At 59.8% G+C, this 26,711-nt stretch overlaps 1 protein-coding gene across 5 annotated transcripts; it reads right to left on the minus strand.

The window, feature by feature from the left end:
• Positions 1–26,711, minus strand: PLEKHG5 (pleckstrin homology and RhoGEF domain containing G5). Of its 5 annotated transcripts, XM_038537797.1 has the most exons (22): positions 26,656–26,711; positions 25,752–25,828; positions 10,113–10,242; positions 9,082–9,184; positions 8,669–8,726; positions 8,204–8,295; positions 7,636–7,772; positions 7,194–7,339; positions 6,516–6,710; positions 6,249–6,437; positions 5,883–5,978; positions 5,232–5,282; positions 4,996–5,145; positions 4,575–4,685; positions 4,322–4,471; positions 4,091–4,228; positions 3,809–3,928; positions 2,450–2,582; positions 2,245–2,360; positions 1,952–2,157; positions 767–1,543; positions 1–491 (listed from the first exon to the last, which is right to left on the minus strand). In XM_038537797.1, exons 1-22 carry the CDS (start codon positions 26,657–26,659, stop codon positions 482–484), a joined length of 3,189 nt encoding a protein of 1,062 aa, XP_038393725.1. In that variant the 5' UTR covers positions 26,660–26,711; the 3' UTR covers positions 1–481. The 5 variants fall into 5 exon arrangements, with proteins under 5 accessions (XP_038393725.1, XP_038393728.1, XP_038393727.1 ...); XM_038537800.1 differs by lacking the exons at positions 25,752–25,828; positions 26,656–26,711 and adding an exon at positions 21,472–21,490; XM_038537799.1 differs by lacking the exons at positions 25,752–25,828; positions 26,656–26,711 and adding an exon at positions 20,361–20,486.

Consider the following 26,711-nt stretch of genomic DNA (forward strand, 5'->3'; position numbering starts at 1 on the left):
TAGTATATACAAGTCTTTATAAAAGAATCAAAAGCTCAATAAATATGCAATTTTACACAGAGCCTAACCCAAGCCTGGGGTGGCCAGTGGGACTGGGAGGGAGGGAAGGCCAGGGGAACAAACATCCCATCCAGGACCGGATGAGGGTGGAGGTGGGAAGGACCACCCCGGAGCCCAGCCCAGAGGAGCTGGTGACTTCAAGAAGCGGGGGACCCTGTGGGGTGGGGAGTTGGGAGGGGGTGTACAGGTTAGTGAATGTGGCCTTTTGGAGGATCCTGAGGAACTACTGCAGCCTGGGCCAGGAGCTCTGCTGTACGCTCCTCCACTTCCATCCAGTCTGGCAAAGTGCAAATCAGGGTTCCTGCCCGGCACTCTGGCTCCCACAGGCACAAGCAGCAGCTGGAGCCAGGACCGGGATGCCCCAGGAGGCATGCTGTCTGCCATCTCTTGGTCAGTGGCAACCTTGGGGGCCTCCCTCTGCTCAGACCTCCCTGCAAAGGAGAGGAAGGGAGAGACAGTTCTTCTTTGGCTGAGGCCATGAAGAAGGGCTCTGGCCACCCTCTCTGCCCCACTGGAATCCTTAGGCCCCCTCCCCACTGCCCACTGTAGACACTGTCATTCAGCCTCTGGAGCAGCCTCCCATCCCCATCCTTATCCCCAAATGCCATCTGCTCCCAGCCACAAGAGTGGCCCTACCCATTCCTGAGGCTCTGTGCCCCCAGTGTCAGCACATTCGGCTGCCAGCCCTCTAGCCCAGGCCACTCACGAGGCAGTGAGCGTGGAGTTAAGCAGCAGGGTGGTCCTGATTCGGTACAGCTGGGCTAGTGTCAGCTTCCGGTGCTGGGCAGAGATCCCCGGAGGCGGCTCGGGCTGGACCCTGGGCGAGGCCCCCAAGGGCAGGTCTCTGCTCCTCCTGGTGGGTCTTTCGGGCTCCCCAGCCAGGCAGCTGGTTCTGCCCTCCAGCTCTGATGGCTCGGGGCCACTGCTAGGGCTTGGTGTCCCCTGGCGAACCCAGCTGGGCCCAGGTTCCCGAGAAGAACCCTGAGTCCTTGTGCCACGGCCTGCCACAGCCAAGCAGAGTTCTGAAAGGCTACGGCTGGGGGCTGGGGGCGCTCCACTGGTGGTGGCCCCTGACAGCAGCTGGAGGAGGCTGGCCTCAGATTTGGACTTGAGCAGGTGGGGCAGACGGGGCAGCAGCTGAACAGGGCTGCGGCGGCGGAGGCGGGGGGAGGATAGGGGTGAAGGGGCTTGTGGTAGTTCTGGGGGCCGTGGCAATGGCTCCGCGACAGGGGCTGGGGCCATGAAGTCTTGCAGGGAGGTAGGGGAGAGGGTGCCATAGGCGGAGTCCATGGAACAGGAGCGGCCATCCACTGGGCCCAGGGGCAGCAGCTCGCTGATGGGTGTCACAGAGGAGGCAGTGGTGCTGAGAGAGGTCTCATCTGACTGGGAGCCGAAGGGGCCGCCCTCGAACTCAGGAGAGGACAGTGTCTCCCCTGGCTCCACCACAACCATGGCCAGGGTCTCTGTGGAGCCATCTGAGGCGCTGTGGAGCGAGGAGGAGACAGTCCAGCCACCTAAATGGCCTGGTGCACCCCACTCCACCCTCCCAGAGCTGGAGGCTCAGCAGTGGCAAGCATGTGGTCCACCAGCCCAACCACCCAATTCCTGTGCCCGCGACCCAGAGGCCAGGAATGGTTTCTGGCACCACCACAGTACTCCTTCCAGCTGGATACAGTTTAAGAATCCTCAGTTCAGCTCCACCCAGCTAGCCCTGGGGGATCAGAGCAGGCACTCAGGCTGAAAATCTTTTGCCTTCCCCTCCCCCACACGAAGCCAATCAGAGGAAGGGGTGGTGGCTGGCCCTGCCAACTGTCCGTGGCCTTGCGGTCAGGAGTGCTGGGCAGGAGCACATGCTCTGCTCTGGCTGCTGGGTGGGCTCAGGCGCGCATACCAGTGCTGGGAGTTGAGACTGTTGCTGCTCTTGCGCAGAATGGTGGGGGAGCTGGCGGCAGAAGTGCTACTCCCCCCGCCTTCCTCCTCTTCCTCATCCTCATCCTCTTCATCCTCCTCCTCCTGCTCATCGTCCTCCTCCTCCAGGCTCTGCAGGGGCTGCTGGCTGCCTGGGTGCTCCTGGACACGCAGCTGCTGCAGCTGGTTCTGCAGGTGGGGGAGGGGAGTTGTGAGCAGCAGCCCCTACCGGGACACCCTGCCAACCCACCTGCCAGCCCGCCACTCAGCTCTCACCTGCGCGTTGTAAATGGCCTCCACCCAGCCTCGGCACAAAGCCTGGCCGCTGGCCTGGAACGTGTAGGCACCCACAGCACTGTGGAACTCGTTCAGGTAGATGAGGAGAAAGGAGCCTAGTGAGAAGGGGCCCGCATCAGTATGAGCTAGGACCACAGCCCCTGCCGGCACAGCCCCTGGCCAGAAGCAGCGCCAGGCTCCTCACCAGGGTCTCGAAGCTCTCGGCACACAATCTTGTCCACCAGCAGTGGTGGCCGGATGACCTTGGTCCTCTCAGCCTTCTTCACTGCCTTGGTCACCAAAAGTAGGTCCGTAAAGAGGAAGCAGTATACGTCCATCTGGGGGGTGGCAAGGGGAGAGGCAAGGCCAGGGATCAGGGCCAGGGTCCTAGGACTCAGCCAGTCTGCTATGACACCATCTCCTGGACTGGTCCCTGCACAAGCCCTTCCTTACTGCACTCTGGTGATGTTGTAGGGGCACTCAGATTTTACTAAACACCTTCCTTGTTCCTTGCCTCCTCTGGACCTGAGAATAAAATTAAAATGAAGAGAGGGGCGCCTGGGTGGCTCAGTGAAGCATCTACCTTGGGCTCAGGTCCTGATCCCAGGGTCCTGGGATTAAGTCCTGGAGTCTGAGTCAGGCTTCCTACTCAGTGGGGAGTCTGCCTCTCTCTCTGTCTCTCCCCCTGCTTGTGCTCTCTCTCTCTCTCAAGTAAATAAAATCTTTAAAAAAATTAAAACAAAGAGTAAGATGGTATTTCTTCACGGACCTATGTATTTGTAATTTGTTTCAACAAAAAGTTTACATTAAAGAGAAAAATGGAATTTATAATTTGTGGTTTTAAAATCACGATTTGGGGATCCCTGGGTGGCTCAGCAGTTTAGCACCTGCCTTTGGCCCAGGGTGTGATCCTGGAGACCCAAGATCGAATCCCACATCAGGCTCCCTGCATGGAGCCTGCTTCTCCCTCTGCCTATGTCTCTCTCATGAATAAATCTTTAATAAAAAAAATAAAAAATAAATAAAACCACGATTTGGGGGAGCTTGGGTGGCTGGCTCAGTCAGTTAAGTGTCCAGCTCTTGGTTTCACCTCAGGTCATGATCTCAGGGTCCTGAGACTGAGCTCTGTGCTCACTGGAAAGTCTGCTTCTCTCCCTCTTCCTCTGCTCCCCTCCATGCTTGCATGCACTCTCTTTCAAATAAATAAATAAATCTTTAAAACCACAATCTGTAGGCTCTGGGTTATACACCTAGGATTAACAGCTCACGAACAAGGCTCTGGGCTTTTCCTGACCTGTTCTTGGAAGGCACCCCCTCCCTCCCACCAGGAACTCATATGGCACCAGCAAGTGGGCAAGCCCAGCACCCCACCCACTATGCCCTTGCTGCCATATCTGTAAAGAGTAAATTGCAGGCAGATCAACAGCTGTCACATAACCAAAGTCATTCCTTCTTGAATTACCAGCCAACTGACGGGGCAGTTGAGAACCCCTCACTAGGGCCCAGAAAGTCTCCAGGAAAGGGTGGGGAAGGGGCCCTGGGTGTGGGTGGCCCCTAGAGTCACCTTGCTGTCCTTCCCCTCCTTCATCCTCAGGCTCCCCTCCAGCAGCAGCTGTCGTGTCTCCTCAGGGGAGGCGCCAGGGATGGGTGCTGTGAGGTCTAGATGCAGAAACTCCTTCAGGAGCTGGCGATGGGGGCAGGGCGGGGGAGGTGCAGAGAGATCAGGGTCTGACTCCCCTTCCCCGCTAGGCATCCTCAAAGGAGATCCCAGCACTGGCCCGGGTGCCGGCTTGGCCCTTCCTCCATCCCCGCAGGGCCGGGGGTCCCCGCGCTGACGGCCTCCCACCTTGTCCACCTCATCGTTGCTGCCTTCCACCACCTCGTAGGCGTCGATGCGGCTCACCACCGCCGCCAGCCGCTGCCGCTCCTGCCGCTGCCGCATGCACGCGTTCACGTGGTGGATGAAGCGCTCCACCGAGTCGATCTGGGGGGCGGGGGCGGGGGCGGGGGCGGGGGCATCAGGACCCGGGTCCCGGAGGGGCCGCGAGCCAGGGACCCCGCCTGCCGCCCCGGTTACCATGGTGACGACGGCCTCCTTGGCGCGCGGCTCGTCGGTCTTCCTCAGCACCGACTTGAGCAGCAGCGGGTACTTGGTGAGGCGCTGGTGGGGCTTGGCCAGCATGTCGCTCAGCTTCAGCCGCTGGCACTGCTGGTGCTTCTCGGCCCACTGAGGCGGGGAGGCGCGGGCTCAGGACAGGCCCCGCCCCGGGCCCCGGGCCCCGGGCCCGCCGCCCGCGCACCTGCCGCCCCGCAGCCCCGCCCGCCCTCACCGTGACGTAGGCCCGGAAGAGCTCGTTGTCGCGCAGCAGGCCGCGCATGTACTCCATGCAGCCCTCCTCCTCCATGCAGTATCGGATGTAGGGCCTGAAGAGGGAGCCGAACTGGCCCGGGGCAGAACGGGCGCGGTTGCCGCGCGCTCTCCGCCGCGGAGCCTGCGCCCGGAGCCCCACCGGCCCTCTGCACGCTCGCGCCGACCCCGGAGGGTAGCACGTGCGCCACCCCTGGGGCCAAGCCGAACTTCCGCGAAAGGGACCGCCCCCCGCCAGGTAGGAGGGGCAGACCGACTCGGAATCCCTTGCCTGCGACCTCGAGGTCACGAGGGACCACCGGCGCGGGGAGGCTGGGCGATGGGCAGATGGGATGGCAGCCCCCAGCCCTGCCGCAGTGTCCCCGCCGGTGCCCGGGCCGTACCATCTTGAAGCCTCTGAGGAAGTCCCCGGGCTGCAGCAGCGCCCGCGTGCGCCGCGCCTTCTCCAGCACCGGCGCCATCGTGCCGGCCCACAGTCCGCGGTGCAGCCGCGCCAGCTCCGGGATGTTGCTGAACAGACGCTCCGCCTCCACCTGAGCGGGGCGGGAGGTGCGCTCGGCCCCGCCCCGCCCCGCCGTCCCTACCCTCCCATCAGCACCCTGTCGGGGCCTCCCCTCACCTCGCACAGCAGCCCCGACTCTTGCAGGTTCAGGAGGCAGCAGAGGAACAGCTGTGGGTGCAGGGAGCGCGGCGTCGGGGGGCGTCCCAGTCCCGACGCCCCACCCAGACTCAGGCTCCCCTCTACCCCTTCCTCCTCCCAGGAAGCCCTGAAGCTGCCTGGGACCAGGACGATTCACCCCTTCAGAAGAGGCCCAGCCTCCATGGCCCACCTGGGGGTCAGCCTGCCCCATCCCCACCCGGAGGGAAAGCTCTGGGAGACGGGCTTTGCAGTCACACCTGGAAGTCCCTCCTCCACCAGGGAAGCGTGTACACACAGACAGAAACACACACACACACACACACACACCACGTTCAGAGTGCGGGCTGCTGGGCAGCTGGCACACAGCAGGTGTTCAGAAAGTTACTGAATGAATGACTGAAAGAATGAGCCTAGTGTTCAGGCAGCCACCTGGGCACATTTACCCAAAATCCCCTCCAGGTGCCTGGCCTGTGGGAATCCCCTCTTCCTTTTCCCTGGGGCACCGCGCTTCTCCCTTTCCTTCCCCTGCTCCTTCTGCAAAGCCCCAAACTCTGCTCGAGGGCACCCAGGAGGAGGCTACAGGGGGCAGGAAGAGGGGTGGCTCTGGGCCAGGTGCCATTCCACACTCACGTTGGTGATCACCCTCAGTTTCTTAATGTAGGAGACCTCTGTATGCAGGAGCTCCCACACCGCCTCCTGCTGGTGGCACTGCCTCCTGGTCAGCTTCTGCAGGAAGGGCAGGGGGTGGACCAAGAGTTCCAGAGTGAGCCCGGGTGACCATAGAGGGGGTAAGCACAGAGGTCCCCCAAATTCTGGGCCCTCCTCTGCCAAGTGGCACACTGCATACTCCTTGCCTCAGTTTCCCCACAGTGAGTTAATGATGACAGCAGCCTGGCACCGCTGTCCCACACACAGAATATCCTGCCACTGTGCATGAAGTGGGTGGGTCCCCCTTTCCTTGATGGGGAGGGTGGAGAGGGTTCTGGTGGTACCAACCTCATGCCCATCAATGAGCTCCCGCCAGCTGTCCTCCAGCCACAGGCAGGCGTCGTCCTCCTCTTCCTCCTCATCCCCCTCTTCCTCCCATGAGTCATGGTCAAAGCGCAGCCTCCGGGGCAGCCTGGGAAGCCCAAAGAGGCCGTAGGTGTGCAGTTTGGCCTCCAGCTGCTCCATCTTGTCTACTTCCTGGAAGAAGACCCATGGCCAGGGTCAGGGCACAGGACCGGCCAGCTACCCTGCCCCAGGGCCCACAAGACCACATACCCGGCCAAAGGTGCTCGTGCTGGGGCCCGAGCTGAAGAAGCCACTGAAACGACTGGCTGCCCGATTCTTCCAGCTATCACTGCCACCGCTGCTGCCACTGGGCAGAGAGCAGCTGGAAGGTGTGGAGGCCTCCTGGCCAGGGATGCTCGTCTCCCCCAGGAACTCCGACATGTTCTTGCGGCGGCGGCCAGGGGCCTGGCCAGGGAGGATGGTCAAGGCCAGGCTCATGCTGGCTCCCACAGCCCCACCCCATGCTGGGTTTCCTAGACTTCAGGCAAAGCCTGAGATGTGGGAGGCTCTCTGCACCCCTACCATGGGATGCCACCTCTTCTGAGATCTGTACATGCTCTGGGGGCTGGAAGGTCCAGGCACAGATGGACTGCCCCCACCCAGCCAGCCCCAACCACCACACAGTCACACACATACTTAGATGCACTTATAAGCATGACTCCAAATGGATCCACCACACACACACAGTCACTCACACACTCACTCACACACTCCTTGGGCACTAGAAGACTCTCAAACACAAGACCCATCATCTTGGGGCCCCCTGTCCTCAGACCCAGCCCTATTTGCCAGAAGAGGAAACCAAAGCCCAAGAGGGGGTTGAGGGGCCCAGGGGCCCCTCTAAGCTACCCCCCGCCCCGCACTCCCAGTCCTGACACAGTGCCTCACCAGGATGTCCAAGCTCTCCCGGCGGCTCTGGGGGTCCACACGTTCCAAGGAGGGGGTCCCAGCCCTGGCTGGCCGCAGGATTGGCAGACTCAGGGACTTGGAGTCCTTCACTCCCTGCTCCACCTTTCCCTCATCCCCTGGCTTGGCTGGTGCAGCATCGCGGTGGGGGGTGGGGAGGGGGCAAGGAGTGGTCCTCAGCACCCAGCTCCACTGGAGAAGGGCACCACAGACCTCTCTCCTGAGGATCCAAACCAAAGCCTAGCTGCCCTCCCCCGGGGCTCCACCACCCCAGCACCTATTGCCAGGACCCAGCAGAGACACCTGTATAGTAATGAGCCTGCTCAGGGCCATGGCCAATGGGAATCTGTGCCTGGGTAGCACAGCCATCTCTGGGAGGTCCAGCCAGAGCCCAGCCACCCTGCCTGCCAGGTTAAATGCTCACCTTTGACCCGCAGGTAGTGTCCCCCGAACCGGTAGGCCTCAAAGGTGAGGGACAGGGGTGTGTTGGACTGGTCCAGGTAGATATCCACTTTGCCCAGTGCAATGCCCTTCCTTTCAAACACTGGCAGCAGCACCTCCCTGCCCCCAGATGGGAGGTGTATGTGATAGGGGACAGTCATATGAACCCCACCCCATGCACAGCCCCAGCTCCAGCCCACCTTACCAATGGGAAAGGGAGACACCCACAGGATCATACACAGGTACAAAGACAGGTGTGCGTGCACACACACAGCTGCTAATAGAGGCTCACACTCCTACATGTGTCTACATACACGCCAACACGCCCATGCTCTCACATTTTTGTGTCTGTACACCAAGGTAGACATGTCCCAGTCCATATCCAGGAACAAGGCCATGCATTACATGTGTTGGAATACATAGGTGAGTCTGCCCGTAGGTGGGAGACCTTCTCACTCACAGGCCACCACATAGACATACACAGTATGCCGGCAAGAAGCCACATCTACCCCCAGCCCCATTCCCCCTGCCTTGGCCCCACCAAGCCCTACCCCAGAGACTTCTTCTTCATGGCCGGTACAATCTCTGTCTCAATGTCCACGTTCAGGTCAAATTTCAAGGTGAAGCACTCCTTGCTTGGGTCCTGAAAGGGCATGGGTCTCTTAGCTTCTGTACCCCTTGTCTCTGACTCCCCCCCACCTACCAGGGTCCAGGATGGAAACCCCAGCATGGGAATGAATGCAGGGATCTCTCTAGCCTGCCTCTGTCCCAAGAAGGTCCCCTGTATCCCTCCTGCCCAAGGGAGGAATTCCTGTAGCATCTCCCACCTGGCTAAGGTGGGCAGTACTGGGCTGCAGGACATGGTGGCCAGGGGTAGGGGAGACCCACTCGCTCCAGGCCCCACCCCTGGTCCTGGAGTTCAGAGCAGACAGGTCTAGCCTTGGGGATGGAAAGAAAAGGCCCCAGGAAGGGCAGGGGCTGTCAGGAGCCCCCCTGACAGCCTGGGGACTCCTTACATCTGTGTGTCTCCTCCTTGCCTTCTTGGAGAGTTTCAGGCCTGTGCTCTTCCGGTCCCTGCAGGACAGAGGGCAGAGGTTAGAGGCACAGGGAGGCCCTCAGCAGGGAGGGATGTCAATGGGCCCTAGCTGGCTGCCCACTCCCTGCTCACCCCCGCTGACCAGGTAAGGCAGCTGTGCTCAGGTAGGCCAGGGCCCACAAGGGGTCTGTGTGCCCTCTGGTGGCCAACACAGGAATCACACCCAGTGGTACTTAGGTGGAGTCTGATCCCACCAGGCTGGGCGCTGGCCCAAGGCTGGGCAGCCTCCTCCAGGAATCAGGGGATCACAGGGGCAGGGAGGGGTCTCCAGTCAGGTCTTCAGAAGCCTCTGGTCCTGGATCTCAGATCAGACGGTCTGCTTTGCCCGCCTACCCTTTGCCATCCATAGAGCTTTCCTCTTCCTCCTCCAAATCCACTGCAGGGCTGGTTCGTGGGGGGCATGACCGAGTAGACACATTCCGGGCCAGGATAGAGCCTTTGGAGTAAAGTAGAAGGAAAGATCCTGTCTACTCCCTCCCTGGCGCCCCTGCCCCAAAAGAGCTGGGACCCTTTGGGTCTGTGAGGAAAGTGGGCCAGTCACTGCTTAGCATCTGTCCATCCCTAGACTCAAAAAGACACAAGCACCCTGGGATGCCCCCCCCCCCCCCCCGCTGGTGATGCCCCGCCCACAATACAAATCCATCTGTGGCCTCAGTTGACCCTTCTATAAAATAGGGATAAGGAAACCCTGCCTCTGGGATTGTTGTAAGAGGTGACTGGTCCATGGCTCTCTCTCTCTCTCAGGCCTCCTCTCCCCCAGCACTGTGACCACACCCCAAGTCCCATGGGACCTTGGCAGAGGAGGAGAGTCCTTTTGTCCCTCTGACCAGCTAAAAAAAGAGACAAAGGTTTGGCATTTCTGGCCAGACTCGGATGCCTGTGAATCAGCCCAGCACCGCCAGCTGGCAGTGGGCCTGGGCCAGGTCCCCAATCAGCAGGAGGGGTTTCTTGTTCCCTGCTACAAGTTCCTTGGGACCTGCCCACCCCTACCCCCCCCCCCCCTCATCTCAGCTCGCTGGCAGCCTGGCTGGAGGATTTGCCCAGCAGTTGCCTGCCCTAAGGACAAGAAGAAAGGGGTCTTTTCCATGTTGGCCCCAGGCAAGAGGCAGCTATGGGAGATGCAGACCCAGACCCTGGTAGAGACAGGCCTGCTCTACAGATAGGGCACAGTTCCCCACCTTGTTCTCTTATTTAAAAAACTTGTAGCACAAAAGGGGCCACCAGGTACTTGGGTTTCATTATTTATAGTCAGCTCTTGTCCTTCTGATGGCCCTGTCACAGCTTGGACAGTCACACTGAGCTCCTAGGCAGGGGGTCTGGAGCTGCTTTGGGAACTTCGGGCTGGGGTTCCTACCCAGGCTCACCTTGTGGGGGCAGGTCAAAGCGGACGTGCCCATCATAATGCATGGCACTGTGGAACTTGCTGTCACAGGCTTCACAGAGGTTGAGGGGTCCCCGGCGGTGTAGCTGCTGGCAGTCAGCGTGGTGGCATACCTGGTGGGGAAGCAGGGTGAGGTGGGTTGGGCTGGGCCCCGCAAGGCCTCAGGCAGGCACATGTGTGGCCCAGACCATGGCAGTGCACAGGTGAGGTTCCTGGTTCCTCCGGAGGCTGCTCTTCATTTCCCGACCATCCACTCCCCACAGGTGCCTCATGTTCATGAATTCACTGTGGACATTTCCTAAGCCCTGCTATGTGTCCGCTCTGAGGGATCTGCAGAGCAAAGCAGATCCCTGCCTTCAAAGAACAAAGCATGGAGGGGATATTTCCAGTAAGGAACCACAAGGCAGTTGCTACCAGCGCCTCTTCCTGGGGTGCAGAAAGGGCACCCCAAAATGCTCAGGGCTGCCATTTGGTTCAGCCAGCTCAGTGTTGGAACCAGCAAGCCCTTCCTCTCTACACACCCCCAGGCCCTCTGCCCTAACTTCTGTGACCTATCTGGCCCCTGAATAGCCAACCTTGCATGCAATGAATGGGGTTTTGGGGGAGTTAGGGAAAGGCCCTGGCATCTGGGTTTTAAGGCAGCGCCCCAGCCCCAGCATTTACCATATTTACTGTATCACCCTACATTCTCCCCCAACCCTGTGGATGACTGTCATGCCTTCTCTGCTCCCTGGCTCGCCTCTAACTCACCTCTTCCACTTTCCTTGCTGTTCCCCAACACATCCACTCACCTGCCCTGCACTGGCAGGGAGAGTGGGCTTTCTTCTGGTCCAGTCAGACTGTCCTCCCAGTATGGAGCGGCTCAGGGCTCGCCCTCCCCCACATCATCAGGCTCCCTGTCCTTTGGCTCACACTTCTCCACCTCCAGCTTCCTCTCTTCCTTTCTCCCATTCCCTTTCAGCGAAACCCCATGAAACAGGTCTCCATCTCAATCAGTTCCACGTTTCACCCCCCAGTATGCATTAGTGTATTTTCCCTGGCTTCCCACTTTTAAATATTTCAGACCTACAGAAAGTTGTAAGGAGAGTTGTAAGGTCTCCTTACATCCACACACCCTTCTAACTTCCCCAGGCGTGAACATTTTGTCACGCTGGCTTCTCTCTCATTTCCCCCTGCCTGGTGCAGAAGAACATGGGAAATCTCCTATGAAGCCCCAGTACCACTGTCACACCCAGGAAACTAAGTATTGATGTATGATAGTCTTTTTTTTTTCCTAGATTTTTATTTATTTATTCATGAGAGACAGAGAGAGAGAAAGAGAGAGAGAGAGAGAGGCAAAGACACAGGCAGAGGGAGAGGGAGAAGCAGACTCCATGCAGGGAGTCCGACGTGGGACTCGATCCCAGGTCTCCAGGATCACGCCCTGGGCTGAGGGCAGGCGCTAAACCACTGAGCCACCCAGGCGTCCCAACATATGATCCGTCTATAGTCTACGTGTGTGTTTGCTGCCCGACTGTCTAAACCACGGCCTTAATAGACTTTTTTTTCTCATACGGGAGCCAGTTCAAGATTCACACATGCATTCGGTTTTGTCTGTTTACTCCCTTAAGGATGAGTTCTCTGCACGTTTTTGGTTTTTTCTTTCATGACATCAACATTTTGGAAGCATTCAAGCCCGCGGTCTGGCAGAAAGTCCCTCCACAGTGATCTTTCTGGAGGTTGTTGGGTGGTTTCAGGCTGAGCATCTGGGCAGGGACATGAGAGAGTGGACAGCGCCCTCCTCAGTGGCCCACTTGGGGACTCCCTGTACCGTGTAAGGGTCCTTTTTCTCTTGTGATGAATAAGTAGCTGGGGGCAGGGAAGGGGATACTTCGAGATAGCCTGATCCCCAGCAATCTCACACTCCAGGGTGTTCACATCCACTGGTGATGCCTGCCTAAATCGAATAGGACTACCACAGTTGCAACCGAAGATTTTCTACTTTAGAAAATCTGCCCCTGTCTCTCAGACCCTCTGCCATCAAGTTCTCCCTTCCCATCACCCCAATTGCCTCTTCTTGGGCCCCCAGAACTGCTGTGTTTCTAAGTCCAACCACAGGACCCAGCACTTGACACAGGTGGTCTCTTTCACACCTCGTCCTCTGTGGTCCCCGGAACCCCACACTCTGCTGCTGCCTCCTGCAGCCCTCAGTCCTCCTTGCCCACTTCCTGCTTGTCTCCCTACCTGCGGCCCCTGCTCACATCGACCTCCATCTATCCTCTGCTGACTCAGCTCATCATGTGATTGGAAACACTGACTATGCGTGGAGGGCTCTCAGAGGTAAATTTGCAGTGAGGTCCTAACCCAGGACACCAGACTGACCTTCTCAATGCCCGCCCCCCATTAGATGCTAACGAGAGCACCTCAAACCGCACACGTCGGCACCTGAGCTGCTGAGCTGCCCACGCGGGTTCCTGCACTTCAATCAATGGCCACACCTTGCAGTTGTGTGGGGGCATGGGCTGAACGGTGTCGTCCCCCCGTAAAAGACAGGTCAAATCCTAACCCCCAGGACCTTAGAATGTGACGTTTTTTGGAAACAGGGTCATTGCAGATGTACTTCATTAAGATAAGGTCATAGTGGAGTCTGTAGTGGGGTAGCATGCGGAGCATTCCTATGACCCGGGTCCTTAAAAGGACAGGAGACACAGAGACAGGGACACATGTGAAAGTGAAGCCACTACTACATTGCGTGGGTCTCCATATGGGAGAGAATAAAGTTCTGTCATTCCAAAGCCACCCACCAGCAAGTGTTCACTGTTACAGCAGCCCTGGGGAAATGGATACGTTAGACCAAAATCCTTGGGGTCACCTTTGATCTGTTACAGCCCCACCCAGTCTGAAAATGCTGGTGGCTCTCCCTTCAATATCTGTGGCTTCAACCAGGCCATGCTCATTAGCCCACTGCTGCCTCCTGGCCTCCGTGGTGGTCACCTCTCAGTGCAGTCACAACAATGACCTCATAACTGGCCTCGCTGTTTCCATCCTTGCCCTGCAGTCTGCTCTCTGTGAGCAGCCAGGGTGGCCCCTGCTCAGTGAAGAGTCTCATCCTTCTCCTCCAAACCCTCCACGGCCTCCCGTCTCCCTCCGGTAAAAGCCAGAGTCCCATTTGGTGACGGTGGGGGGCCTCCTGTCCTGCCCTGCCATCCAGGTGCACTCCGCTCCACCAGCCGACCCCATGTCCCCAAAATGTTGCTTCTGACATGCGCAACTCCAAACCCTGGCATCTGCTGCTCCCTCGGCCTGGAATGCTCTTCCCCAGACACTGGAATGACAGACCTCTACTGTGAAGTCACTGCCCCTTCACACTCCCTGTCCCCTCAGCACCCTGTCTGCCATGGAGCAGCCTGCCTGTTTCACTTTGCTGCCTCCACACCTCGCCAGCCCTGTGGGGACAGTGACGTTAGGCTATTGCCCCATCACCAGTCCTAGCCACTCAGTGAACACTTGTTTAATTTATTAATGAGGGTAATGAAGGGTCACTGGAGAGTTTTGGGCTGGGGAGAGAGCCTGATCAGAGATTTTCAAGGTGACAGACAGGGTGAGGACAGACAGCCTAGACACAGCAGAGAAAGTAGTCACAGGAGGAAGGAGAAGGCGGTGATCACCCATTGTGTGCTTGGGGCTGCACTGAGGGCCCCTTGCCCCAGGAGGTAGGAATTCCAATCATCCCTATTTTATGGAAGGGGAGAGTGAGACTCAGGGAGTAATTTGTTGGAAGTCACACAACCAGTGAGGCCAGGACTTGAACACAGTGTTACATAGCTCAGGCTTCTAGATTTCCAGCACATTCCTGAGTAGCTGCTGAGAAAGAAGAGAGGAGCTGGGGAGGCTAGCCTCAGGGCAGCCTGGAGAAAGGAGGGTGGGTACAGAGACGAGAGAAGCAATTATAGTTTGATGCTCACTGTTTGGGCTCCTGTGTCCCCTCAGTCTTCCATCAGAGAGAAAAACAACCAAAAACCCCTCAAAAACATGGGCACAGAATGACAGCTGGCACGGGGAAGACTGAGAAGACTGAGAAGACCCCCTGCTCCAGGGGGTCTGACTTTGTAGGGCTGGGCCCTGGGCGGGTGGCTATGGATATTATGGCCCAGATTCCCAACAGCAGGCTGGGCACCAGGTGCTCCCCACTTCCACACCCTTCTCAAATGGTCTTCAAGTATGTTGTTCTTGGAGCTTTGGGCAGGGGAGAGGGACACCCTTCAACCAGAGCAGCTGTTTCTATCTTCACTTAATCTGCTCCTAACTAGAGTGAAAATCGCTATCCTCTACCACTGTGACATCCCCAGGGCACTGCTGACAGAAGTAGCATTGGCTTTGCAGGTTCTGGAACCCCACCCCACTCCAAGCTGTAAGCATCTCCTCTTGACTAATTCACTAATCTCTTGACTAGATTCACTAATCTGGGGAAGGCACCCACCCCACTTCAGCCCCTCTTTCCCAGGAGCCCCACAGTCTGCCAGCTAGGCAGCCACCCTCCACCCCTGCAGCCAGCCTGGCAGTCAGCCTGGCACAAGTGCCCCTTCTCACCCCTTCCAGGCCTTTTGTGATTCCTCGACGGTTTCATTTTGCTGGTGCCAGGTTTGGCACAGAGTGATAGGGTTGCAAACCTTCAGGTCACCCAGGCCCTAGTCTCATGGGGGGGTGGGGGGGGAGTGTGACATGACAGGACCCTCCAGCCCAAGTCCCTGGCTCTCTGCCACAATCCTGCTTTTATTATTTATTTTTTTAAGATTGTATTTATTCATAAGAGACACAGAGAGAGAGGCAGAGACACAGGCAGAGGGAGAAGCAGGCTCCATGCAGGGAGCCCGACATGGGACTAAATCCCGGGACTCCAGGATCATGCCCTGGGCCAAAGGCCGGTGCTCAACCACTGAGCCACCCAGGTTCCCCTTCAATCCTGCCTTTAAACCAATCTAATACACAGACAACAGATCTTACACAAAGATTTACTCCTGATAGCAGATTCAGCATGCAACAAATATTTATTGAGCACCTACTATGTGCCCGCCCTCTGAAGGCACTGGTCTCCCTTGAGACACTCAGGATGCTTCATTTCCCAGCACTGTTGTGGGCTCTGGTGAATACCACCACAGCTCCTCCTTTTACGGCTAATATAATATTGTTACTCCTACTCCTACTGCTGCTAATGATAATGGTGGGAGCCAGTGCCCAGCCTGTGGCTGACCTCCTCTGGGCACCCCCCAGGCTCAGGGACAGCAGGGGCATGTGAGGGTCAGGCCCAGGATCTGAACCAAGTAGATGTTTCTTCACTTAAGTCAACAGGTCTGGTTGATAATGAACTTCCCAGAACCACAACCCGGACTGGGAGGCTCAGCCTGGGGTGGGCACAGCCTCCTGGCCCCCCCATACCTCCCTCCCCAGACTGCAGAGCTCCACAGCTCCCTAGAGCAGGGCAGTCCCTTCCCAAAGCCAGACTCTTGGACCTTCTCAGGCCAAAGAGCCTACTCTCCACCCTCCTGTTGCCGACCACTGCCACCCTGGGCCAGTGGGGTCGAGGCAGCAGGGTCCAGGGGGAAAGTCCCTGGGACTCAACCTAAAGAGCTGAGAGCCCACGGGATGGAATCACCCGGCACCTCCAAAGGCAGCGAGCGGACCCCACCTTTACAAATCACAGGGGGCGCCCCTTAGGGAGCACGGTCAAGGCTGCCCCCCACGGGGACGGGGCACCAGAGTCGGACCTCCGCTCGCACTAGGGCGGGGGCCGGAGGCTGGAGCAGCGGGCTGTGGGCAGGGCCTGCGCGGAGGAAGGAAAGGGAGAGGGGGCCCCAGCGCAGCGCCCGGGACCCGCAGGTGTGTCCGGAGTAGCCCAGACACAAAAGGCCGAGGGCTGGAGGCCCCGCCGCCGCCCGGCCCCTCGGTCGCCGAGTGGGGACACACCTCGCCGCGGGCAGTCGCGCCCCCCCGCCGCCCGCGCCCGGTACCTGGCCTTCCCCGTCGCGGGCGCGACCCCCCGGCCGGCAGGGCAGCCCGGGGCCCGGCCTGGAGGCCGCTCGGCGCCCGGAGACGCCGGGGCCCGTCCCCATGGCGGCCGGAGGAAGCGGCGGTCTGCGCCGCCCGCCGGACAAAGCGCGGGGCTCCGCTTCCTGCCATTGTGCGGCCGCGCCCGCCCCCGGCCGAGCGCGCCGGGACCCCGGGGCCCCCGCCCGCCCCCCCGCCCGCCCGCGGCGCCCCCGGCCCCGCCCCCGAGGCGCCCCGCCCCGCCCCGCCCCGCCCCGACTGCGCCCCGGGACCCCCGCCGAGCCCCGCCGGCGCCGGGCGCTGCCCTGCCCCCCACCCCGCCCCCGCGCCAACCTCCCCTTCAGTCCCGAGACCCCCCCTCCCTCCATCAGGGGAGCTCCCTGACGCCGGCAGAAGAGGGGGGCCCAAGACGGGCACATCCCACCCGGGTCATCGTCTTGGCCCAGGGACACCTGTCTCTGCTCTGACCTCCGGGTGCCCGAACCACCCCTCCAGCGCCCACAGGGCCTTCTGAGTCGCGGGAGCGTCGGGGCACAGTCCTGGAGCCGGGGGCCCTGCTCCCACTGCCCAGGCCGGCGGTGCAGGCCGGGGAGCGGAGGGCGCTGGGTGACGACGGGTGGAGGCTGCAGGCACATAGGTGCAAAGGGCAGAGAGGGTCGTTCTTTGGGATCCCCCCGGAGCTGGGTGTGAAAGAGCGTCAGGAAAACCCCACGTCCAACTCGGCTTTCCCCCAGATCCCGAGGTCTCTGCTGTTCCAAGCGGGGGGTCCCTTCCGCCTGCCCCACCGCCAGGGGGCGCTCATCGAAGCCCCAGAGAGCAGGATTGGGGAGTGGCGGTGGGGTCCCCGCTGCAGGTTGTCACAGAGCTTTCCCACTCCTTCCCAAAACATAGGGGCGGGTGCTGCTATCCCCATTCATTGCTGGGAGACAAAGTGATAAGCCACTGGCAGGACTGAAACCCAGACTTCTGACTCTGCTGTTCTGACCTCCTTGGTACCCCATCTCAGTAACTATGGGGCTGGGGGGGGGGGGCATGATATCATCAGCCCACCTATCCCTCCTCCTTCTGGTGCGGTGGGGAAGGAAGGTGAGGTCTCTGAAGACAGCTCTGAGGAGGCAGTAAGCAGTAGTACACCCCAGACCACAGGCTTCAAGGGCCACCTCCACTCCCAAAGCCTGAGCCATCCACTGTCTACACCACAGACAGAGCTTTTGAAAACTAAAACCAATCATGTCACTCCCCACTTAAAATCCTCCAGTTACTTAGAATAAGATCCCACATGCCTGGCTCCTACCACCCCTCCTGGTGGTGTCCAAGCCTGCACCTCTACATTCTCTGACTGGAGCACCATGAGCCCCTGATCTCGCAACGGGGGGCACTGGGCCCCCACGTTAATGCCACCTGGTCGACAAAACCTTTACCTCCCCTCAAAATAAGTGGCCCCTTACATCTCTCATTCTCAATCCTCTTACATTGAATTACTTCCTCCTAAGCATTTAAGACGACCTGAAATTATTTTACTTCTTTGTTCACTTCTTGAGTATCACACTTCCCGCTGGAATACCCTCTCCAGAGGCCAGGGGCCTTGGCTGGCTGGCCCCCACTGTGCCGCCCTCCACACTGAGAACAGGTCTGGCACACAGCAGGTGCTCAGTGAAAACCAGATAAGAAGGGACAGATGAAGGCAGAGGAAGGGTCTTCATGGCAGAGATTGCCAGTGGGGGCAGGGAAGGTCTCAGCCTGCTGTCAATGGTCAGCAAAGCCCTCCCAGCTGTCTGACCACAGGCCCTCTTCTGCCTCCTAGCATCCATGACCTTGGGCCTGCTGGCCTGCTCAGGGCAGCTGCTACCACAGATCTCTGTCCTTGCTGCCCTAGAGGCTGACAGCTGAGCACACCCATGTGCCAGGCCTGGGCCAGGGATTTTGGGCAGCAAATCCTGTTCCCTCTCTCAAAGACCCTAAGCAGGAGATACCATTACCATCTCTACTTACCAGATGAAGAAGCTGAGGCTTGGGTAAGTTAAGCGGCTTGCCCCAAAGTTAGCAGCTGGCAAGTGGGGAGATGGATGTCTGGGCTTTGGACCAGTACCCTCATGCCTCAGGGAGGGCTAGGAGGGCATGAAGACCAGCTAAGTGATGCTCTGACAGCAGAGCCTTGAGGTTCACCCCACTGGGGACAGGGCAGATCCCAAAGCCAGTTTAGGGTGATCCTATTGGCCTGGGGTTACCAGGTCACATCAAGCGGAAACCATGGGGGCTGGGCCAGGCAGGTCACTGGAGGTCACCTGAGTGTCCAGGCCCTGGCCATCCTCATATCATGCTGCTGCTTGCTTCCTCCAGCCAAGGCAGAGGGCTGCTCTTTGGAGGACCATGGCCCTAATGCCTCAGGGCCAGAAGTGCAGGGTCAAGGACATTACAGAGCTGGCGGAAGAAAGGAGCCTCTGGCCCTTGCACCAGGAGAGAGAGAAGGCCCCAGCAGTCTCCTGGGTCCCCACCTCCTCTATGAGAGGGAGCTGAAATAGCCCATGCGCAGGACAAAAAGGTCTCGGCCCTTGGCTCCCTGGGGAGGGGGCCCAGCCCCAGCTTCAGGCTCATGAGTCAGGACTGGCTTGTTGAAACTGATACCCAGAAACCAGATGCTGGGGCTGATGAATAATGGAGTCTCCAAGGCAGGAGCCCCCCTGCCATCCCTCCCCACTATCTCCTCAACCCTAGAAAAGCAGAGGACTGTGGGCCATCAGGCCCCATAACAGATTGGGGACCTGGCCTGGTCTTTGGTGGGACAGAGGAACTCCCCGCTCAGGAGGAGAGACCATAGGTCTGGGTCCAGGCCCATGTCCTGCTCACAGCTGACCAGCCTGCAGCACCCCCTAGCTAGACAGACATGACTGCCTAGGAGCTCCCCATCCAGGCTGAGCTCCCCTGGGAGCCTACTGGCCCCAAGGCCCCATCTGGCACCTTTGAAATCCAGGGGCGGAGGCTGCATGTTTGAGCAGGTTGGCCAGGGTGGGGCCAGCTCTGCCAGGCTGCTCTCCTAGCTCCAAACAGCCTACCCAGCCCCTCCCTTCCTGGAGGCCTGGGCCTCACCCCCTTGGATTCTGGGGCCCACCTGGAGGTGGAGCCTGACTTAAGGCCCTGCCCTGTTCTGGGCAGATGACAGGGGTATAGGGAACCTCTCTGCAGGCAAGGCTAACTACACAGGCCCCAGAAGTCAGCCAGGCCTCTACAACCCCAGGGAGCAGTCCAGCTGGGACCCAATGCTAAGAAGAGAGGTAGAGGCTGTGGCCCGTGAACCTCACCGCCTGCCCAGTCCCTGCACGAATGTGCCAGACTCTGGAGTCCAAGATCCCAGCACTGAAGCTCGCCATCTCTGACAACTCTCTGACCAGCATAGTATAGAAGGCTCCTTGGGAGGGGAGGAGGGAGGAGGCACCTGACCCGGCAACAGAAGACCTGCTTCTGGGGCCCACCTATCCCCACCCTTACCCATCTGTGCTAAGAGGGCACTGGCCAGTTCTCTGGACTATTTTACCTAGGGATGGCCTCTGGGCCCTAATATGTGCCTGGACCTGGCCTAGGGCAAGAGAACAGTAAAATTCTCCTAGAGTCCGGCAAATCTGGGGAAGGTTTCTTTAGAATTTGTAGGACCCGAGGCCCCTTGGGCCTCCATTTCCGCGTCTTTGATCAAGGCAAGCTAGGGCTTCTCCAGGTTCCTGGGTCCTCTCCCTCTCCCCTCCCCCACACGGGTCCGGGCCGGCCCAGACCGCCCGAGGCTCAGACTCGCGCGCCCCCTGCCGGCCTCGGGACGACTTTCCGCCTGGGACCAACTCTTGGACGCCGAGCTCGGGCAGGGTCGCCGGAGCCTACCCGCCGCCGCCGCCACCACCGCCACCACCCCGCGCCAAGGCCCCGCAGGATCTTCTCGCCCAGCCAAGAATCCTCACACTGGGGCTGGGTCCCTAGAGGCTCCTCACGGCCCTAGAGCCGGGCCAACCCCACCCTAGTCACCCGGGCTGGGGGCGGGAGCTTGAGCCTATTCCACCCTCGAATAAATGGAGTCAGGGCCAGTGGGGCCCATCGATTCCCACCGCAGCCCTGGAACTGCCTGGGACCCTCTCCTCCCGGTTCTGTCCACTAACTCGGGGGCAGTCTCGGAGCTCGTCCCGATCCCAGCCCCGTCTCGTCCCAGCTTCCCCGCGAGACTCACCTTAGGGACAGGGGTCTCCTCCCCTGGGGCTGGGGCTCCGGCGACGGCTGCCAAAGCCCCGGGGGCCGCGCAGAGCCGTGGGGAGCACCGGAGCCGCGGGCCGGGCTCCGTCGGCGCAGCGCCGGTGCGGGGCGCGGGACGTAGGGGAATTACGGTAGACCCGCGCGGGCGCTACCACCTGGGCGGGCCGGGACGTACCAAGCGAGCGCCCGGCTGGGAGCCCGGGGAGGCCCCGCGCCCGACCCGCTGCCGCCCGCAGGAAGCGGGGCGGGGCGGGGCGGCGCTGGGGGTGGGGGATCTAGGGCCCGGGATGCGGGCCGCGGGCAGGGACTGGCGCTGCCCCCGAGGGCGCTGGCCCTTTGCAGTTGTTCGGAAAGTTCGAAGTTCCTAGGCTTTAAGCTGGGCTTGAAGACGGGAGCTCGCCCGTCCCCGGCGAGGGGGCGAGGGCCGCGGCAGGAAGCTGCCTTAGCCCTTAGCCGGGGAGAGGAGCCCCGGGAGGGGTGGGGGTCCGGGCGGAGGGACCCGCGGGCTGAGCCCGCCGGGGAATCGCCCCAAGCCAGGCTCGCTCCCGCAGGATTCTGAACTGTGCCTGAGAAATGCGCCGCCTCTGGGCCCCCTCTTCTCCCCCTAGCCCATTCCATCCCTGGTGCTCCCCGGTTCTCTCTCCTGGTTGCCCAACTTCAGAGTAACTCTGCCGTAGGCACAGGGGGCTGGAGGTGTGGGGTGTATGTGTGTGTGGGCGTGCGCGGGTACACAGGAGGAGTCAGACAACCTGCGCTCAGCACACCTCTCCCCTTCCCTGAATATCACAGCTGGGTGAGGTGGGTGCAGGGGGAATGGCCCCTAGGGCCTGGGGCAGATCTGGGGCTAAGGCCCATCTGCATTTTTCCAAATCTAGAACCCCCTCCCTCATGGCCCTCAGGCGGCCTGGGGCCTCCAGGCTGCGGGTTCTCCCTCCTAGCAGGCACTGCCCTCTTTGGCAGCACTGACCTCCCTGGGGCTGGGTCCACTCCAGGACGGCTCATCTTGCCCATATCCCATATAGTTGATCCTCTGTCCCTGCCTCTTGGGCCAGACACCCCATGCCATCACCTGCTCCCCCCAGAATTACCTAGCCAAAGCCCAGGAGTTCCACTTGCACTGCTTCTCTGGTCCTACCACTTCCTCCAGCTGCAGACTGGACTGCCACCTGTCTACAGCTGACCAGCATCTAAAAATCACCTCCAGGAATCCCCAGAATTGGGCCATTCTCAAGGACACCCTGGCCTCCCACCTCTCACCCCCAAAGCCTTGCCCAGGAGAATAGGTGACTCCCTCTCCTATTATTCACTACATCCTGCCCATTCTTTCCCCACAAGGACCTCAGATCCGCCCCTTCCTTTGCCCTGTGTCCACTGGTCTTCATCTGGCCACCCCTCCCCTAGACACACCTCCCCCTGACTCATCCCTGCCACCTCACAGTCTACTGTTAAGCTGGAAGGGAACTCTGCTCCCTCTGCTTGAATACCACTAGAAATAGCTAGCTTACAAACACCACACATCCGAATGACAATAAAAAACTTTACCTAAAAAAAAAAAAAGGAACGGGGTGCCCAACCTGTACACTGAGGAGCAACTCCAGCTGTTGGAAACTCACCCTCCTGCCAGGGCCCTTGGAGCCAAGCAGAAAAATTCACCTCCCTTTCCTCCTGAGAGGTCCTTAGAAATGGGAGGCTCTAGGGGCACCTGGATGGCTCAGTTGGTTAAGGGTTAAGGGTCTGCCTTTGGCTCAGGTTATGATCCCAGAGTCCCCACATTGGGCTCCCTGCTCAGCAGGGAGTCTGCTTCTCCCTCTCCCTCTGCCCCTCACCCGGCTCATGCTCTCCCCTCCCCCGCTCTCAAATAAATAAATTTAAAAAGATAAAAAGAAATGGAAGCTCAGAGGACACAGATGTGGTGTAAGTCCTGGCCTTGCCTTGGCAAGTCATTTACCTCCCTGCTTCTCAGGGTCCTATCACTAAGATGGAGACAAGAGGTAGTCCCTGACGCATAGGGTGGGTGTGAGGACAAGAAGAGGTCCCTGTGGGGAGGCATGGATGAGTAGTGGCCGCTAGAATCATGACCTTTGAGGAGATGCCCCAAGGGTCCCATCTTCAGGATAAATACCCCTGAGTCTTCAGTTCCTCTCAAATATGATGTTCAAGTGCCCCCTGGGATAGTGTCAGCCCTCCTCCATGTCCCCTTGTGACCTGGAGTGCCTTGACTTTGACCAGAGCACCTAGCTCAGGGGGGCCTAGCAAGGAGCTGGGGAGTCCAGCCACCCTCTGTCTGGGTTCATCTGCAGGAGGGCTGGACACCCACTGCATCATCACCTGGCCCTCCACAAGAGGAGGGACAAACACTTCCTTCATCTCCCTCCCTCCCAAGACTCCAAGCTCCACCTGCCCTGGGAACAGGACAGTGGTGCCATAAACATTAGCCATGCTGCCTGGGGTCGGCTGGGGTCTGGGATGGAATCTGGGGAGGTCTCGGGGCGGGGGGAGGAGGGCGCACCCAAAGTCGATGGGTTTCTCTCCCCCTCCATGGTAGATGGACAGCCAGCATTATCTGGAACACCTACATCTTGCCATACTCCATGCTAACCCCTTCACGTCTGAGCCCTGTTTTAATCCTTCCTACCACTAGAGAAGCCTCAGTTTGCAGAGGAAGAAACCAAGGTCAGGGAGGTGTAGTGATCTGCCCAGAGTGGCACAGCTGGAAAGGACTGAGCTTTGACCCTGGAGTTCATAGGTATGGGCTACCCTACACATCTCCATCCTGAGGAGGGGCAGGGATACAACTTCTCCCCTGTGGTCTCCAAAGCCCTGACCTCAGGCATTCTCTGCCCAGCTCTGCCTCCCCCTCCTCATTTCCCACCTAGCTCCTTCCTTGGAACCCCAGCAGGCCTCCTGCTCACTCAGCATCCTCATTCCCCTGGAAGGAACTCCAGGGCAGGAGGCAGGGGTGGCAACCGCTGCTTCATCAGAAGCCCCAGCACCCATGAGACACTAAAACAAAGCCTGGGGACCGGTTTGGCTTCTCCCCTCCTCCCAGGGGAGCTGGGATATCTGCTCCAGGAGGCCTTGGGCCTACAACAGGGCCTGGCACAGCAGATGCTGAAAGCTGATTCGGTGAACGAATGAATGACGTCATCTCCTTAAAAAAGCTAGTCATATCCTGCTAGCCTTCTGAGCAGGGCTAGGGAGGAGCGAGAATGAGGCTCTTGATCCCTCTCCAGATCCAGCTCTGCCAGCCATGCTGTGCAAAGTGGGCAAGCTCTCTTCTCTTTGAGCACCATTTTCATCACATCATGTGAGAATAAGGCTTTTCTCCTGAGGTCCTCCTGGGTTCAGTGAGACAAGGGCAAGGGCCTAATACCCCACCTGGTGTACAAGCCTGTCCGGTCAGTGGTGGGGATTACCACCACCAAGGACATTCTTTGCTCCTCTTTCTCACCAAAGTGGGATGTCACTCGCCTCCTCTCCTCTCTCTCTGTTCCAGCCAGCTCAATCCCTTGGCAAGATGAGCCTCCTGCCCTTACTTCCTTCCCTGCACATGTGCCTGTGGCAGTTCCTCTTTCCTGGACCAGCCCTGCCTTCTGCTCTGCCTCTCATACTCCTGCCTCCACCAGTGGTTACCTTCACCAGTCCTCCCTCACTGGTCCCCCAGCCTCTGCTCATTCGAGCATCCTCATCCCCAAAGTGAGTCTGTGCCATTTGTTCTACCATGGGTCCCCCTGGTGCCAGGACTTGGACTCTCCCCCTGCAGGCTGGGTGACCCCCTGGCCAATGTCAGTCACACTGAGTTCTGGGCAGGCCAGGGGCTGGGCTGGAGCTAGCACCTGGAAGCTGTGGAAGGCCCACACTCTCTGAGACCAGCCCTCCACTCACAGGCCTCACCTCTGCACACTCCCACCCTCGCCCCTGCCTGTGGCAGCTTGGGGCCTGCCCCAGGAGCAACTGCCTACAGGAGGGACCCTCGGGCTTTGCAGGTCACCGGCAGGATGTATGCTGGGGGGGAGCTGAAACCAGTTTGTTGCCTGGAGCTCCCATCTGGGAGTGAGGCAACCAGCCAACACCAGAGCCCCAGTGCCAGGCACCATCCGTGCCAGTAGGTTGTGTCTGACATCATAGCCGCCCCCTTACCCGGTGACCACGGCAACTGAAAGCCTCCCCCTCCTGTCCCCGCCCGCAGAACAGTCCTCCATGTTCCTTCTAACCTGGTCTTCCTGTACAGAATGTAGGAGCGTGTGTCTGGACGGAGGGGGTGGGAGGGGGAGCTAGGGGGTGGGAGGGTGGCATTTTACATTTTCGGCAGCTGGCAGAGCTGAGCTACATGGTGGTTAGGAACACAGGCTCTGCCATTATGCTGGGCTCTGGGTTCAAATCCTATCTCTACCACATCCCAGCGATGTGTCCTTGGGTGAGCCACTCGCTCCCTGAGCCTGTTTCTTCATATATAAATGAGAATAATGGCAGGACACATCTCAGAAGGCCAGAAGGAGGAGACAGCGAGTCCTCAGCTCCATGCCTGACACAGTAAGTGCTGGCAGTTTTTACCATGATCACTCAAATGCATGCTGGAAGGGGCCACGCTTGGGTTCAAGCCCTGGCTTGGTCTCTCACGAGCTGTGGGGCCTCGGCCAAGTCACAGGACCTCTCTGAACCTTGGTATCTTCATCTGGAAAATGGGGCACCCAGGCCTTCCCAGCAGAGCTCCCTCAAGTAGCACATAAAGCAGAGAAAGAGCACGTGGTACAAAGCCTGGCACATTACGGGCAGAATCGCCCAGCGATGATATTTCTTATTCTCCCTCTCATTCCATCCTGCTCATGGCTCCCAGGCCCTGGCACTTAAGTACCAGTTTATCCTTTCTTCCCTTTGTTATTCCATGACACAGTCACTCTCACCAGCTCCCTAAGTGTCCCCAACCCATGCCCAAGCCTGAAGAGTGGCCCAGTGCTGCAGGAAAGGTGCCAGCTGGGCACTGGAACAAAACCTTCAGGCGGATTGGGGGTGGGGTGGGTCCTTTCTCTTCCTAGGTCTCAGTTTCCTCATCTGTGGCATGGGGCCATGGCTCCTATAACCTCAGGGCAGCTGCAAGGACTGCAGTGCAGGAAAGGGCTTTGGGGCACCCAAGTTCCCCCTGCTCTTGCAGAAAACTCCTCCATTTTGCTGTTTCTGAGCCAAGGGCAGCCCCTCTGCCTCCTAAACCAGCCACCCAGTGCCCTATCCACCCTTGAACCCAGATGACACCATGGCTGGGCCAGCTGCACCCTTGCCAGGGCCCTGTGGGTATCCGTGCCTGGATCCAGCAAGAGTTAGAGCCCTGGCCCCTCTGCTCCCAGCAACCCAGGCCCTCCAGCCTCCCTACCTTGGCTGCCCGCCCCCTGTCCATGCAGCCTGGGTTCTGACAGTGCAGTCCTTTTTCCTCCGCCAGGCTCTGGTCGTCTGCAGAGGAGAAAAGCAGAGGGTTATCAGCCGGGTGGGGCCCAGAGAGGCTGCGCCCCAGGTCGGGGCACCCAGGGGGCCCTAGGGCCCCAGTGGCCTCCAGACGAGAGGATGGGTGGAGCTGTCTCCTCAATCCTCCCTTCAAAGGAGGTCAGTGTCCCTTTTTCTTTTAAATGCCAACTTATCTGCACGGGAATCTGTTTGCAGAGTCCTTTTCTTGTTTCGGTTCCCCAGGGAAATTATCCAGATTCCACGGGGAGAAAACGTCTTTGGAAATAAGCTGCCGGCTCCCTCTGTCCCACTAGCGGGGGGGCGGGGGTAGTTCAGTGACCTTGCAGGGCTCCAGACTTCCTGGGGGGTCCCCGCAGGGCTGCCGGGTCCACGATCCCGCCTTACCCCTGCCCTCCAGCTCCCGGCCTCTGAGGATGGACTCCTCCTCAGAGGCCCCGGGTGGTGTCCCCTTGCCCCGCGGTCCATCTCTGACCCAGGATTCGGCCCTCTCTTCCTAGGGGCGGGGTCGCAGCGGCGGAGGGGGCAGGGAAGGGGCAGAGAGGCTGGCTGCTGCAGCCGGCGTGCAGGGCCCGGGGAGGGGGTGCTGCTGATGCGGGCCCCAACACCGGGGCAGAGTCTGGGCCCCCCGCGCCCTGATCTCGAGGCCGGCGTCCACCTCCCAGCTCGAAGGGGTCTGCCTCGGGGCCCCCCGCGGCTCCCCCCGCCCCGCCCGCCGGCGCGCGGCGCCCCGGGCCCGCGCCCCTCCTCGAGCCGGCGCAGAGGCAGCCCGACCGGCAGGCCTGCACGGCGGGGCCGACCCGGGGCCCCGCACTCACCCATGGAGGAGGCGCCGAGCGGCCGGGGACGCGGGCGGGGCGGGGGGCGCCGCGGG

This window comes from Canis lupus, chromosome 5, assembly GCF_011100685.1.
Source record: "Canis lupus familiaris isolate Mischka breed German Shepherd chromosome 5, alternate assembly UU_Cfam_GSD_1.0, whole genome shotgun sequence".
NCBI classification, from domain to species: domain Eukaryota; kingdom Metazoa; phylum Chordata; class Mammalia; order Carnivora; family Canidae; genus Canis; species Canis lupus.

Excerpts from the sequence above, each read along its gene's own strand:
- PLEKHG5 (XM_038537796.1), bottom strand. The coding sequence starts at position 16,218 with ATGGGGACGGGCCCCGGCGTCTCCGGGCGCCGAGCGGCCTCCAGGCCG. Across the intron at positions 5,146-5,231 it reads AGTCGGGGCTGCTGTGCGAG|GTGGAGGCGGAGCGTCTGTT; the intron begins GTGAGGGGAGGC and ends CGCCCCGCTCAG. Across the intron at positions 3,929-4,090 it reads GCAACGATGAGGTGGACAAG|CTCCTGAAGGAGTTTCTGCA; the intron begins GTGGGAGGCCGT and ends CCCCATCGCCAG.